The 15,751-nt window shown below is 34.2% G+C and overlaps 1 protein-coding gene across 1 annotated transcript in view; it reads right to left on the reverse strand.

Moving 5' to 3' along the window:
• Window positions 1-15,751, reverse strand: part of LOC143225002 (NGFI-A-binding protein 1-like) — a 154,364-nt gene that overhangs the window by 46,451 nt on the left and 92,162 nt on the right. The window contains 1 exon segment of the mRNA XM_076453611.1: window positions 12,342-12,652. Coding sequence (XP_076309726.1) covers window positions 12,342-12,652 — 311 coding nt within the window.

Here is a 15,751-nt window from a genome sequence, read left to right on the forward strand (position 1 = left end):
TTTTAGAGCACAACTGTCCCTAATTTTGAGCTGATAGACTAGAGGGAAGTAGGTAGTCAATTTCGCCCACCACCAACTTTTGCCTAGCCAAAGAGTGAGATTTGACGGTCATTTTTATATAGCATCCATAGGCCAAAATGCAGGCACGTTTTTTTCGGCAACAGTATACGATCCATGAGCCCCCGGATTCACACTAGACCGTGTCAAACCGATTTTTGTTTTTGTTTATAACTCCAAGCAGAACGAGACTGGGGTCCTTCAATCCGCGGGACAGCAGGCTAACCTCTAGGCCATGTGCTTGTATAAACCAGTGAAGTAACTGCTTCAGGAAAATAACTGAAGGAGTTTGCTGGTACCTTGAATAATCTAAAAGTTTTCCACTGAACAAGTTTGACGGCGACAAAGACGTATTGAATGAAGACAACAACTGATGATCGCTAGGTGTTGCTTATGGTCCAAAATACATAAATGACAGCCTGAGGCTAAACAGTAGCAAGTACAAGTGAAAGAGGTGTTCATCTTCAATCAGACTGAAATGGAAATACAAACATTAAACCTAATGCCTGCCATTTCATTTAATGTCGAACGAGCTGAAAAATATGTTTGTAATTTTCTTCTCTCGCATGATCTCTCGTCTCCTGTTCTTGGTATAAACAGGTTGATAATCCCATGTTTCGTTCACTTGTTGCAAATTTTTTTCAAGCTGTTAATGTTGTTGGAATATTAAACTAATTTACAGAACACTAAATCTATAAAAACAATCACGAATACGATAAAGGTAAAAGTACGGAATTACGTCGTAAGAAACTTGAATGGTTTTTGAGATTATTTACGAAACAGAATGTTTGAGCGTCTGCTCACTCAATACATTCGCTAACTGAAACATGTACAAAACTTCCAGCTTAAATCCTTCAATACATTTTGTATCTATTGCCATAACATGTAAAATTATAATCACAATGTATCCAACCAAAACATGTGACATTCTGATCACAACGAATACATGTAGAAATATTCTTCCAAGCCCCACATCTTCCATCAGAACGTGTGATATTATGATTATAATTAAAACAGTTCGTAATATTGTACTAAAAATACATCTCCGATTATAACATGTGACATTCTGATCGTATTGAATAAGAGTAGTAATCTTCCACCAAACAAACATATCTTCCATCAGGAAATATAATATTCTGACCATAATGGACACAGAAAGTAATGTGCTAATAATTAGTTTACTTCAAGTGAAACTTAGTGCATTCTTTCTGATTATAATAAATACATTTATAAAGTTAAAAAGTGTATACTATTTAATTAATTATTGTCGATGCAAAACACGAATCGAGTTTTTAACGACTACACTGCTTCTTGAAGTTTGCTTCAGAGAAATATCAACATTAATATCAAAGGTAAAATTCCTTTCATGGCATATTTGGTTAATATCAGAACTGTTATTTAAAGCCTGTGATAGACGTTTGATCTATAGGCCAACTAATATTTGCTTCTCAAACACAGATTGGTTTATATTACACTCTTATTATCCAAGTTGTTTTTGTTTTGTTTTTCTTGTAAACAATCCTATCTCTCACCGGCTTGTCAGCAAATATGTGTCTATATCACCGATTTCTTATAACTTGTATAGTTAAGAATTTTTAAAAGATCTGGATCCTGGATAGTTATTGCTTACTTTAATGCCCCTCCCCCGTGCCACAGCGGTATGTTTGCAGACTAGAAACTAGGTTTCCATATCCGTGGTGGGCAGAGCACAGAACTACACAATAAACTATACACACTAAACATATTGATAAGCAGTATATATTCCAGGTTGAATTTTGTTAAGGTAAGCCTGTTTGTTGATTAAATCAAATCACGTTTTCATACAAAATAAAGGTACTTTTACGACATTAAAGTTTTTGTTTTGTTTTTGTTTTTATAAAATGCTCTTCGCTAGATTGTTAAACTGAATGACGTATCGAAATTTATTCAATTCATCCAATGATGTACTGAGTATAGATACTGAAACATTATCCTCTTACGAACCAAAGCAGGGTTTATCTAAAAGAAAAGTTCAACCCCTCATTGTCTACCTTGCCTAAAGTTGTTACAAACAAAAGGGACAACTACTTGTTACGGTTTGAGTAACTCTACGAAATACGTTATCACCATTAGTTGAGTACCTAATGAATCTCACATTAACTAATATCTTGAAAAGTCAATTTTAGGTGTGGCTGAAAACTTTTTGATTAGAGTAAACGCCCTCTTGAGACAGATCGTTCTCTGGAAAACTGTTCATCCTATAAAAGAAATAAAAATCTCTTTCACGAAATTATTAACTGGGACACTACTGATGTATTTGTTGTAATTATAATATATTTTGTTTTAGTGTAGTATACATTTATTTAGTTGTAAAGATGAAACTCCTTCAAGTCAACGGTAAGTTTACAATTTACATCGTTAACATCCGAGGTTCGATTCCATGCGCAGATGGCTATAGTGTGCTGCTTTGTACTAAAAACAAATAATCAGTTTCACCTTTGTCATTCAAAATTTCGAAGGTTTTTTACGGTTCTGGGAACCCAATTGTTGCAAATAAGCTGAGACATGAAAAACTACATTTGTAGGTGAAAATGAAACGTAATCTCCGAATTCGGTTACAACTGTTACTTGTATTTGAAAAATTCAAGAAGGATTTAACAATAACTTGATGAGAATTACGTTCAACTACAAGATGATTCAACTTACACATCTGCTACTAAAAACAAAAGAACTAATGACGAAACAAGTCAGAAAAACCTAATGTGAAATAAACTAATTTTAATTGTTTATTTAAACAATTAAAAGAAAAGCTAGGTTACAACGTAAAAAGCTCCGGCATTCTATACTCAGGAGTTCATGCCTTCATTTTCAAATCAGTCCGAGTTACTCACATGGGTTAAACACTCAGGTCAGAGCTTCTACAGTTCAGGTGTAGCCGTTCTTAAGTTGGGACTACTTACTAGTCATCAGCACCTGCCACCCACCTTAAATTGAATAACCAGACTGACTATTACACTTATATAACACATCCAAAGCTGACACTGTGTAGCGCGTTCAGATTCATAATATTATCCCGAACCTTGGACCATCTGATCCATAGCTCATTACGTTAACTATTAGCCCACATTTGGCCCAAGATATATACAGATCTAAGAAACTTAAAACGCTAGTGATAATATTTTGCTAAGTTATTCCCTGTTTTCATAGGTTGAAATTGAAAAGTGCAAGACATATACTGTAAATAAAAAGAAACTTATGATCGAGTTGATGATAATTGCAAAAGTACTCAAAAGTCTGCTAAGTTAGTCATGATTATGGTCAGTAGACGTTAGGATTGTCACTTCTATCTACTCAGTTCTTCCAGTCAGGAATACAACTTTTCTTACGCGTCACTTTGTCCTAATTAATATCTTGTCTATGAAACAACGATAAAAAATTAACTACAACACCAGTTTGATTTTGTATGTTATTAATCACAAAGTTATACAAAGGACTATCTGTGTTTTGCCCACTACAGGTATCGAAACCCGGTTTCTAACAGTATAAGCCCGTAGATATATCACTGTGCCACAGGGAGGGAGAAATGACACAAATCTGATACAATTACAGCAATAGGGGGATCAGTACCCCTTTCATAAATTTCGATAGGTTTATGTTCTCACTTTGAACTGAATTTCCGACCCGAAATAACGATTGTACAGCAAATGAAAATTTTAAAACGAATTTGGTAGATAAAAATAAAGAGTCGAAAATACGAGATAAATAGTGTGATACAAAATAGGTTGTAGAAGTGGGTCTTTAGACTGCTTATTTCTGCATTAATTTCGCTTGCTTTTTTTCTCCATGATTCAGATCATACTTTGGTTCCACGTGCATCAAAATAGAGCCAAAACTAGTTATTCTTGTTTAAAAACATTTTGAAGAATGTCATCGAAACCCCCTGGTTTTTGAATCTTGATTCACTTTACCATTCACCGCCTTCTCCACACATAGTTTGTTTCCAACGCCTATCTTCGTAAAATATTAAGGAAAATAGGCTTAAAGCGTCTGATGAGTAACGTCTATTAAACTTTGTTTTTTAGCTTGACTTTTGTTGTTGTTTGAAGCAGCACAGAAACAATAGGGAGCTTGAGAGTAAGAAAAGCGCAAATATCTTTTGTAATGCACAGGATTCGTGGCCCCTCCCACTTTCGTCATCGTCCTTTAACGGCCGCTTGTAGTATTAATGGTACGAAAGGGTTGCACGCCATACCTTTTAAGTGGGCACTATGGAGAGAGAACACTGGTTAAACACTCGTGCTTAAACAAACTATTTGTTATTGTACATCCAAATATTAGTTTATACTGAGCCTTTGAACATGTTCTGTCAAGTCCTACGATAATAAAGGGGAAGTATAAGATTCATAAGTGTACCTAACCAACGTAATTGTACGCAGACGAGTCGAGGAGGGAGTGAGAAACCTTGTTCCGCCATATTGAAACAAACGATAGTCAAGTTGAGTGGGTATACATAAACAGGGACGCTTGCTCAAATTATAATTAAAAGTTTGTTGACAGAGGCCGTAACTTGATGTATTATGTAAACAAGGAAGAATATTTAGTCATGCGCTATGTACCCACAGTTCTAACCTGTGTTATGGTATTTTAACTTGTTACGAGTAACACTAAAACTACAGAAGATCGCAGCATTCCCTTAATGCTGATTATGTACGGAACATTGGAACATTTTATAAACGCTCACGACGCCACGCCACGAAGGAGATAACGAAATTGTCTTCTCTTTTACTCCAGTTTAGTGCAAATTTAAATTTCAGCGTTACGTTACACTATACGTATTCGAACATAAACAGAGGTTCCCTTGGAGAAATGTATGCACGAACACTTACTTTGACTTGTTTAGTCTCAGAGAATGAGGACATATTCTATCGATTATAAAGATTGAATTATCGTAAGTGCACAGAAATAAATGTGTTTTTTTATAATTCGAATATTAAACTAAATAAGACTTTAGAGGACGCCACTAACATGAAAGAAATTGGGTATTTTTAAAATAAAAAAGTTTATTACAAGAAATTTACACCCTTAAAACAACCATTTTTTTTCTGATAAAACGTAAACCACGGAATTAATTGAATAAGTTCAAAACTACAGGAACTGACAACCAAAATGTACAATAGTAATAATAACGATTTATAAGCATAATGAAGTGATTTATTTTAGGGAGAACGCACTACATTTATGCTGTAAATCATTGTTTGAAAATTCATTGTTATGTTACCATAATGTGCTTCCTTACTCAAGTGTCATGGTGGTTTATTTCCTCATTATTCACTCAATACTTGTAGAAATAAAAGAAAAACAATTTTAATGAATTATTACATTCGAACGCAAATCTTGTACGTTCCCAAAACAAACAAAATAATATTAACTACCGTTCATTTAATTATATTTTCCTATTAAAAACTGTAAACGTATTATATTAGTGATTTAAGAAATGGTTTATGTACATTACGTCTAGATTTTTTTATGGGAAAAATTTTAGGCTTAAAAAAAATACGGAATGTTGAAGTATGTGATAAAATGAATTAAAGAGGCAAGAAAAGTCATAAAAACCAGCGTGAAATTAAATAATGGATGTTACCTCTACATATTTAACTTTTTGGTTTTCATTGGGAATTTATAACCTCGATAAGGAAAACATTAACTTTTGAACAGATCAGGGAGCTATCCACCTTGTATTTAACACTAACTTTCCTAAAGTAGTTTCATTTGTTTGTTTGTCAGTAGTTAATCACGTGATTATTGGGTTCACAAAGACAGTTCGCTGCATCGAAGAAAATACTGACGTGAAACTGACAGAAGCTTAGGTAGAGAACTGCTTGGAATAAAACAAAGACGATTGGAATTTTTCATCTTGGATGGCACCTTCAGCGAACGTGAGCTAAACGGCCAGGGAAGATACCCCTAAGATTCAGAATAGCCCTAATTTCAAACTACTGACAAGAGGGAAGGAGGCCAGTCAGCTGCACCAGCCGACAATATAGCTTTGTTCAGCAGAGGATATTCGCCAGTTTCGCGACTCGAACCTGAGACTTTTAGATTAGTTAACTAACTTGTACGACATATGGAATAGAGAATGTGCTTTTCACCATGGTTCAAACAAAACTAGTGATAAACAGTCTAGTAAACGTGATTCATTAGCCTAACCACTCTGAAATATAATAGCTGTCCAAATTATCATTGTGTACCAAAAATAAGTTTGAATCAGTTAAAAGGCTATGGAAAGTTGGATTACTAATAGCGTGTTCCTAAGAGAAACTGAAAGCAGTACTTAAAGTAATGTGCATCACCCCTATTTTTTCTTTGTATTGCCGTATGTTAGTTCAGTATTTGTTGAAGTTCGCTCAAAGCTACTCGTTGGCTATTTGCGCTGATCCTTCCTAATTTAGAAGCGATAAACCACCAACAGCCAACTCTTGAGTCACTCTAATGCTGAAAGGTAAGCATGTTCGGTGGTTGGATTCGAACCACAGTTTGTGAGTTGATCGCCCGAACCACCAGGCTAGTCTAGACCACGGTACCTCATAACAAATACTATTTTCTCCAAATACAATCGTAGTGAACTCAGTGAAGAAAACATTCCATCAAAATACACATGATGTGCGCTCACGTGCTTTGTAGTCGGCACGAAGACATAAGTAGAACAAAGACTAGTTGAATTTTCACAAAGGGCAGACTAGAGTGAAGAAAAAAAAATGCAGCGACTGGGACGAGCCTTCCAACTCCATTATAGACAAGAAAAGCATAGAAAATACTGTCATATCCTGTATAATACAGGTCCCTTGCTGAGCTCCTGTTGCCCGGCTACTTTTAGTCCATGACCTACATACAACTACTGTGATTGTATGTATACATACAACCTGGCACAGGGAGCTTAGCAGGAAAAGCCGACATACATACCCGTACGGCAGATTGATGTGACGATAACGTAGACTATTTAGTTTTGTTCAAGTTACTCTTCTGAAAAAACTGCATATTTGCTGACATTTGAAAACACCATAATATTAAGCTTCTAAATGACAATTTGCAGAAAAGAGGGCACTAAATATTTTAATAGTACATCAAAAACAAATTTCTCATCTTCCACACGTCTTTTTATGACATAGTAGCTACACAGTACTTATTGTATGATATAACGTAATTGCCTCAAACAACGAGCCAATTAAAACCTGTTGCTTTTATAAATATGTAAAATTATAATGCAAGATTAAGAAAGTATGCACGTTTATTCACTTTTGTGCATTAGCAGATAGATACAATTTACCTCTTTAGGAAAGTTTAAAATATTAAGTTGTTTTTTTATAACGTGCAAAATAAATATAAAAATCGAAGCTCACATTAGCTTAGCCTAGTGGTTAGCGTACCTAGTCTGTAAATCTGAGAATTCATAGTTCACAATGTCGCACAAATACGCTCTGAATTTTGAAGCCGTGGATGCGATATAAAAGTGACAGTAAACTCATATGACATTATCAGGCAACATTTTGAAGGGAGAGCTGTTCAATAGCTGCCCTTCATTTAATTTATCAGTTCAAAATTATGGACGACTACGTACAGATAACTTCTTGTGTAGCTTTCGCAAACATTCTAAATTACATATTGCACTCCCCATGGTAGATTAGTTTGTTTGTTTTGAATTTCGCGCAAAGCCACACGAGGGATATCTGCGCTAGTCGTATCAAATTTTGAAGAGTAAGACTGGAGGGCAGGCAGCTAGTCATCACCACCCACCGCCAACTCTTGGGCTACTCTTTTACCAACGAATAGTGGGATTGACCGACAATTTATAACGCCCCACGGCTGAAAGAGCGAGCATGTTTGGTGTGACTGGGATTCCAGCCCGCGAATCTCACATTACGAGTCGAGCGCCTTAACCACCTGGCCATGCCGGGCCCCCCATGGTAGATGGAAACCATCAACAACTGAAAACAAAAATCACAACTTTCACACCGTTAACCACTGAAACCATGCTGGATTTTTAAAAATATCTGAGTAAAATAATAGTTTCCTGATTGAAACGCAAGACAACAAATACAAAAAGTAATGCTAAGTTAAAAACAGCTACAATCAGGTCAGAAGTTCGAACAAAGTCACCTTGCTTGAGGTTTCTGTTACTTTTTAACTACAACTGTTAAGAGGTGGCGCTCCACGCGGCCTGTCGGCCTGTAGTTTGTAAACAGTTTGATAAAGCTTCAAATATTGCGTTAGGACTCAGTTACATATGTTATAAACTGTAGCCAAACACATCTAAAATAAGCCCAAGGTAGAATATGGAAGACAAAGAGTAAACATTGCTTCGAATGAAGTTTGATAGTGAGATACAACAATAGACAGTAGCATACAGTTTGGAAGATTGAGTTAACACTATTTGGTTAAAAATCTATAACAACACTAAGTTTTATTTGTTTGTTTATTGTTTACTTAAGATATTTTTACAGAGCTACGCAACGAATAAATGCACTAAAATATCTAATTTTGAGCTGACAAACTAGGGAAAATACAAATAGTCAAATACACCCAACGCCAATTCTTGAGATACTTTAATCGAAAAGAGAAATTTGACAGTCATTCTTATAACGCCTCCATGGCCCTAAAGTGAGATTCTGCTGCAAAGGGATACTAACGAACGACGTTAACATCTAGTTCTCGCGCGGTCAAATTTCACGGGAAAAAGAATTGGCACTGGAATAATATACAGTTTGGAAGGTGGAATGTTAAACAGTCTTCACTGGTACTAGTGTTAACCAAATTCCAAGATGGCTTTTACTCTTCTAATAATATACAGTTTGAAAGGTGGAATGTTAAACAGTCTTCACTGGTACTAGTGTTAACCAAATTCCAAGATGGCTTACACTCTTCTAATAATATACAGTTTGAAAGGTGGAATGTTAAACAGTCTTCACTGGTACTAGTGTTAACCAAATTCCAAGATGGCTTACACTCTTCTAATAATATACAGTTTGAAAGGTGGAATGTTAAACAGTCTTCACTGGTACTAGTGTTAACCAAATTCCAAGATGGCTTACACTCTTGTATTTTGTTTTCTTCTTTTTCACTTTTCATCATTTAACTAAAACTTCAACGTCAGCTAACTAAAGCTTAGTAGAACAGTTTGGTAGAATAATATGGAATGTGAAACTGAATCTATAGAAATTTTGAAAGAATTTGAGAAAAGGATATACCGTTTTTCATGCCGTAAAATAATACAGTGTAGTTATTATACCATATTATATATATTCTATTAATGAAAGGACTAACACAGTACTGATAAACAAGAAAAAACCCAACCCTGAGGATTGTTTGAAATACAATATTTCAAAACCTATGTAAACCTACCATATAGTGTTGAAGAAATTTGTTTATTTGTTTTGAATTTCGCACAAAGCTACTCGAGGGCTATCTGCGCTAACCGTTCCTAATTTAGTAGTGTAAGACTAGAGAGAAGGCAACTAGTCATCACCACCCACTGCGACCTCTTGGCCTACTCTTTTATCAACGAATAGTGGGATTAAACCTCACATTATAACACCCCCACGGCTGAAAGGGCGAGCATGTTTGGTGTGACGGGGATTCTAACCCGCGACCCTCGGATTACAATTACAGTGCCTTAGCCACCTGGCCATGCCGGGCTCCCTGTGGTCTCGAGCCTTGGGATTTTGAACTGCAGTCCGATCCGTTACTGACCAAGCTACTCCAAGTCCATTATTGTTATTGCTGATTTTATAACCTACACGCTGCTAAACCACCAAAATTGAATGAACTTGAAAAATTCTTAATGTTTCAATATAACTGTTTTTTGATTTATATTTAGTCACGTAACGTCATTTTTTTTCTTATTTGCTAAGTGAATAACCTTATAAAACTCTTACAATTTAAAATTTAGGATTTCTAGAAAAAGATGGTAAATACTCAGTTATAGTTATGATATTTTAATCAGCAGTGGAAAAGAAATTCGAAGCGTATACGGGACGTTTGTCTTAAATTTTGGCACATAGAACAATAAATAAATGGCGGAGTTAAGTAATATTAGATTCAGTTTCAGCACTTGAAACATGCAAAAAATGATTTGAATTTTTTTATAACTAATACTTACGCACGACAGAATGTTAGTTTTGACACCCAAATGACCTTGGGGAGTAGATCTACCTTTGTATGAATGAAAACATAAAGGTTTAGGGTTGATAGTAACTACATCCTGTGATTTCCAACCAGTTTGAGACGAGATGTCAGTGTACTGGCATTTTGGGATAACGAAAAAGATCTCTTCGGGATATATTCAACATTAACAAAACTACAACTGATCTACTATAGTACAAGCTTATCGCGACGAACTCTACAGCGGATTTTGACTTATTTGTATTATATATTTGAATATGTTTCTCATGAACAAAATAACGAAGTTAAATTGTATTCTTTTGTTATTAACGTCAGCCACAGAAACAAAGAGTACAGCACGGTGTTTAGAAAACGGATCAGTTTAGTTGTTTACCAGAAAATAGAACATAAAAGAAATTATGGGGAGTTCCTATACAAGAATATATTAACCTTTATATTAGAGAGTTGTAAAAATGTATTAACCTTTAGATTACAGGCTTGTAAAGATATATTAGCCTTTAAACTTCAGGCTTCTAAAATATATTAACCTTCAACTTAAAGACTTGTAAAAATATATTACCCTTCAACTTTAAGACTTGAAAAATAAATTACCCTTCAACTTTAAGACTTGAAAAATAAATTACCCTTCAACTTTAAGACTTGAAAAATAAATTAACCTTCAACTTTAAGACTTGAAAAATAAATTAACCTTCAACTTTAAGACTTGTAAAAATAAATTAACCTTCAACTTAAAGACCTGTAAAAACATATTAACCTTTAACTTACAGGGCAGTTTTTATAGAGTTAACTGCCGATAAAGTGCACATAATGCATAATATTGAATAATTTTACGTTTTTTTTACAAAACTCAGTGTAAGGAATGACAAAAAAGTGTAGAACTATCATACAGCTTAAGTGGATAACAAATCAAAGTATGAGACGTCTAACACGTTGTTAAATTTGAAGAGAAAAAATTGTACATGAAATCAGAATGTTAAAGTAGGTGCAAACTGACTTGTATGTTGTACACGTGGTAAAGTATGAAAAAAAGACCATACAAAAGAAATAGTTCAGAAGATAAACGTAGAATTACTGTATGGTAGAATGTTAGTTTTTAGTAATCATTGAGCTTTAAGGCAAGAATAATAACAAACAACTCATTGTGAAATCTTTTCTCGAAGTACAAAAACTAATCGTGCGAAAAAAAACACAAAATATTTCAAAGTGTTATTATAATTCCAAAATTATAGTTCAAACAAGTGACAACTGACTTATTGGACTTCGTGGATTTTTCACAGTTTTTGGTTGGTTTGTTTTGAATTTCGCGTAAAACTACACGAGGGTTATCTGCGCTAGCCATCCCTAATTTAGCGTGTAAGACCACATGCAAGGCAGCTAGTCATCACCGCCCGCCGATAACTCTTGGTCTACTCTTTTACTAATGAATAGTAGGATCAACCGAAACTTTATAACGCCCCAACAGCTGAAAGGGAGAACATGTTTGGTGTGACGGGGATTCGAATCCACGACTCTCAGATTACAATTTGAGTGCCTTATCCACCTGGCCATGCCGGACCCATTTTCACAGTTAAATACTGTAAAGAAAGCTTTTGGGCAAGTTCTTAATATGATGAATTATAATGACACAATTCGAAAATAAAGGTATAGTTTACAAAACAAATTAACAAAAAATACTTGGTGCAATTTACAGGATTATTGTTAAATACTTGACGCAGAACATATTTATTAATCAAATCTACAAGAAGGACAAAACGCGACCTCTGGAGGTCTCTGGAGGTGTCTGTACGTACATTTTGGTATTTTTCAAGGGTTAGTAATCATTGAATGAATAGCTTTGAAAAAAATAGTTTTCTGGTATTCATAAATGGATTTCATGTGTATCCTGTTTTTAAATTTACAATAATAAAAAACTGAGTAAATATGATTTTAAAATATGTTTAATTCAAGACAACGACATTAGTTGGTTTGTGTAGAAACAGATTAGAAAATAAAATATACAATGACAAAAAACAATTTGTGTTTATCACAACCTGATTATTTTAAGTGACTATAATATAAAACAATACGTGCTACTCCAGAAAAAAAAAAGAAGATAGATAGATAGAAATAAGCATTGCATTTGTTTTTACCTGATGAAGAGATTGGCTAACTTGAAGATGTTGTTGGAGCTGAGAAAACTGTTGATGCTGATGTTGTGACGACATGTGAGTTTGGCTGGGGGATTGTACCTCCTTTCGTCCCGGAGAAGGGGACGAATGACTGGTACTGTTTGGGAGCATCGGAACCGGTGGACTGGGCCTCATTGGCAATCCCGACGAATGAGACAGGTTTACGGGTGCTCCGGGGCCGGGACCCGACCTGTTGGAAGGTGGTAGGGAATTCATGTGGTGGTTTGGATTATTATGGAGCATCGTCGGCACAAGTGGTGTCTGAAACATGGCTGGAATAAATGAAAAAAAAACACTTCTTAACGTGAACATGTGAAACGATAATGTTAGTTTACATAGACAAATATTCAAGATAAGCACTAAGTGTCACGTTCATGAAAACTTAAAACAGCTTCCACAGCGGAATTGTGTAAGTAAAATAATCTGTCTAAGAAGATACCCACATGTATAATAATCTGTCTAAGAAGATACCCACATGTATAATAATCTGTCTAAGAAGATACCCACATGTATAATAATCTGTCTAAGAAGATACCCACATGTATAATAATCTGTCTAAGAAGATACCCACATGTATAATCTGTCTAAGAAGATACCCACATGTATAATAATCTGTCTAAGAAGATACCCACATGTATAAAAATCTGTCTAAGAAGATACCCACATGTATAATGATCTGTCTAAGAAGATACCCACATGTATAATCATCTGTCTAAGAAGATACCCACATATATAATAATCTGTCTAAGAAGATACCCACATGTATAATAATCTATCTAAGAAGATACCCACATGCATAATCATCTGTCTAATAAGATACCCACATGTATAATCATCTGTCTAAGAAGATACCCACATGTATAATAATCTGTCTAAGAAGATACCCACAAGTATAATAATCTGTCTAATATGATACCCACATGTATAATCATCTGTATAAGAAGATACCCACATGTATAATAATCTATCTAAGAAGATACCCACAAGTATAATAATCTGTCTAAGAAGATACCCACATGTATAATAATCTATCTAAGAAGATACCCACAAGTATAATCATCTGTCTAAGAAGATACCCACATGTATAATCATCTGTCTAAGAATATACTAAAAGTATAATAATCTGTGTAAGATGATATTCAAAGTATATTCACCTCTCTAAGAAGATGCTCACAAGTATAATCATCTGTCTAAGAAGATACTCAAAGTATAATAATCTGTCTGAGAAGATACTCAAAGTATAATAATCTGTCTGAGAAGATACTCAAAGTATAATAATCTGTCTGAGAAGATACTCAAAGTATAATAATCTGTCTGAGAAGATACTCAAAGTAAAACCACCTAAAAATACTCAGTCTTATCATCTGTCTTATAAGATGCTCTCAAGTATAATAATTTTTTTAAGAAAATACAAATATAATCATCTTTCTAAGAAAATACTCACAAGTAAAATAATATGTGTAAGAAGATACAAGTATACTAATTTGTCTAAGAGAACAATCACAAATATAATCATCTGTCTAATATGATACTCAAGTAAAATCATCTAAGAAGATACCCACAAGTATAATAATATGTTTAAGAAGATATTTTCAAGTATAATTACCTGTCTAAGAAGATACTTACAGATATAATCATCTGTGTAACAGGCTACCCACAAATATAATACTCTGTCTAAGAAACTCAAGTATAATTACCTGTCTAAGATGATACTTACAGGTATAATCATCTGTGTAACAGGTTACCCACAAATATAATACTCTGTCTAAGAAACTCAAGTATAATTACCTGTCTAAGATGATACTTACAGGTATAATCATCTGTGTAACAGGTTACCCACAAATATAATACTCTGTCTAAGAAACTCAAGTATAATTACCTGTCTAAGATGATACTTACAGGTATAATCATCTGTGTAACAGGTTACCCACAAATATAATGCTCTGTCTAAGAAACTCAAGTATAATCATCTGTCTAAGAAGATACTCACAAGTACATGTATAATAATCTATGTAAGATGATACTCAAAGTATATTCGTCTCTCTAAGAAGATGCTCACAAGTATAATCATCTCTCTAAGAAAATACTCAAATTATAATAATATGTCTAGAAGATACTCAAAGTAAAACCACCTAAAAATACTCAAAGTTTTATCATCTGTCTTATAAGGTGCTCTTAAGTACAATAACTTTTCTAAGAAGATACAAGTACAATCATCTTTCTAAGAAAATACTCACAAGTAAAATAATCTGTGTAAGAAGATACAAGTATAATAATTTATCTAAGAAGATACTCACAAGTATACTCATTTGTCTAAGAGGACAATCACAAATATAATCATCTGTCTAATAAGATACTCAAGTAAAATCAACCAAAAAGATACCCACAAGTATAATAATATGTTTAAGAAGATACTCAAGTATAATTACCTGTCTAAGAAGATACTTACATGTATAATCATCTGTGTAACAGGATACCCACAAATATAATACTCTGTTTAAGAAACTCAAGTATAATAATCTGTCTAAGAGGATACTCACAAGTGTGATCGTCTGTCTAAGTGGATACCCACAAATTCAAAAATTTCTCTTAAATTAATACTTATAAATACGGTCATCTAATAAATAAATATCCACAAGTATAGCCATCCATCTAAATGAATATTCACGAGTAAAGCCATCTCTAAATTGCCACATGAAAGTACAGCTATATCTCCAAGTACATACTAATAAATACAGTCATGTATCTGAACAGATACTCGCATCATCCGCCCTCTCTGTAAATGGACACACACACATACGGTGTAAGGTCAACTATTTAAATGTACTTTAATACTTCAAAGCACACTTATATTTGTAAATTGTTAAAGACAGAGACTTCAAACCTTATTTCTAAATACACGTTTATAGTTGTAACTCACATATAATGCTGGGTAGATTTGGGCTAGTTAATTAATCCAAATATTTTCTAATTCATTAGATGCTTCAACAGAAAAACGTCATGTCTTTTATTCAGATATTTTATTTTCGTGTGTTTAAACATATGAAGTGCTTATTCTTCCGCTATACACATCTGTCCGATTACTTATAAGCACCCTGTGAAAAGAAATCAGTAGATATTACGTTTTAAACATGTCTTGTTATGTTGATTTCCGTTTGTAATACTCTTTCTTTATTATTATTAATTTGTGAAACTTTTTAAGTTTATGCTATCTTATATTTTACATTCACGAACATAAAGCTTGTTTGTTTGTCTTTTAATTTCTCGCAGAGCTACACGAGGGCTATCTGCGCTAGTCGTCCCAAATTTAGCAGTGTAATACTAGAGGGAAGGCAGATAGTCATCACCACTCACCGCCAACGAATAGTGAG

This window comes from Tachypleus tridentatus, chromosome 9, assembly GCF_004210375.1.
Source record: "Tachypleus tridentatus isolate NWPU-2018 chromosome 9, ASM421037v1, whole genome shotgun sequence".
In the NCBI taxonomy this organism is placed as follows: Eukaryota; Metazoa; Arthropoda; class Merostomata; order Xiphosura; family Limulidae; genus Tachypleus; species Tachypleus tridentatus.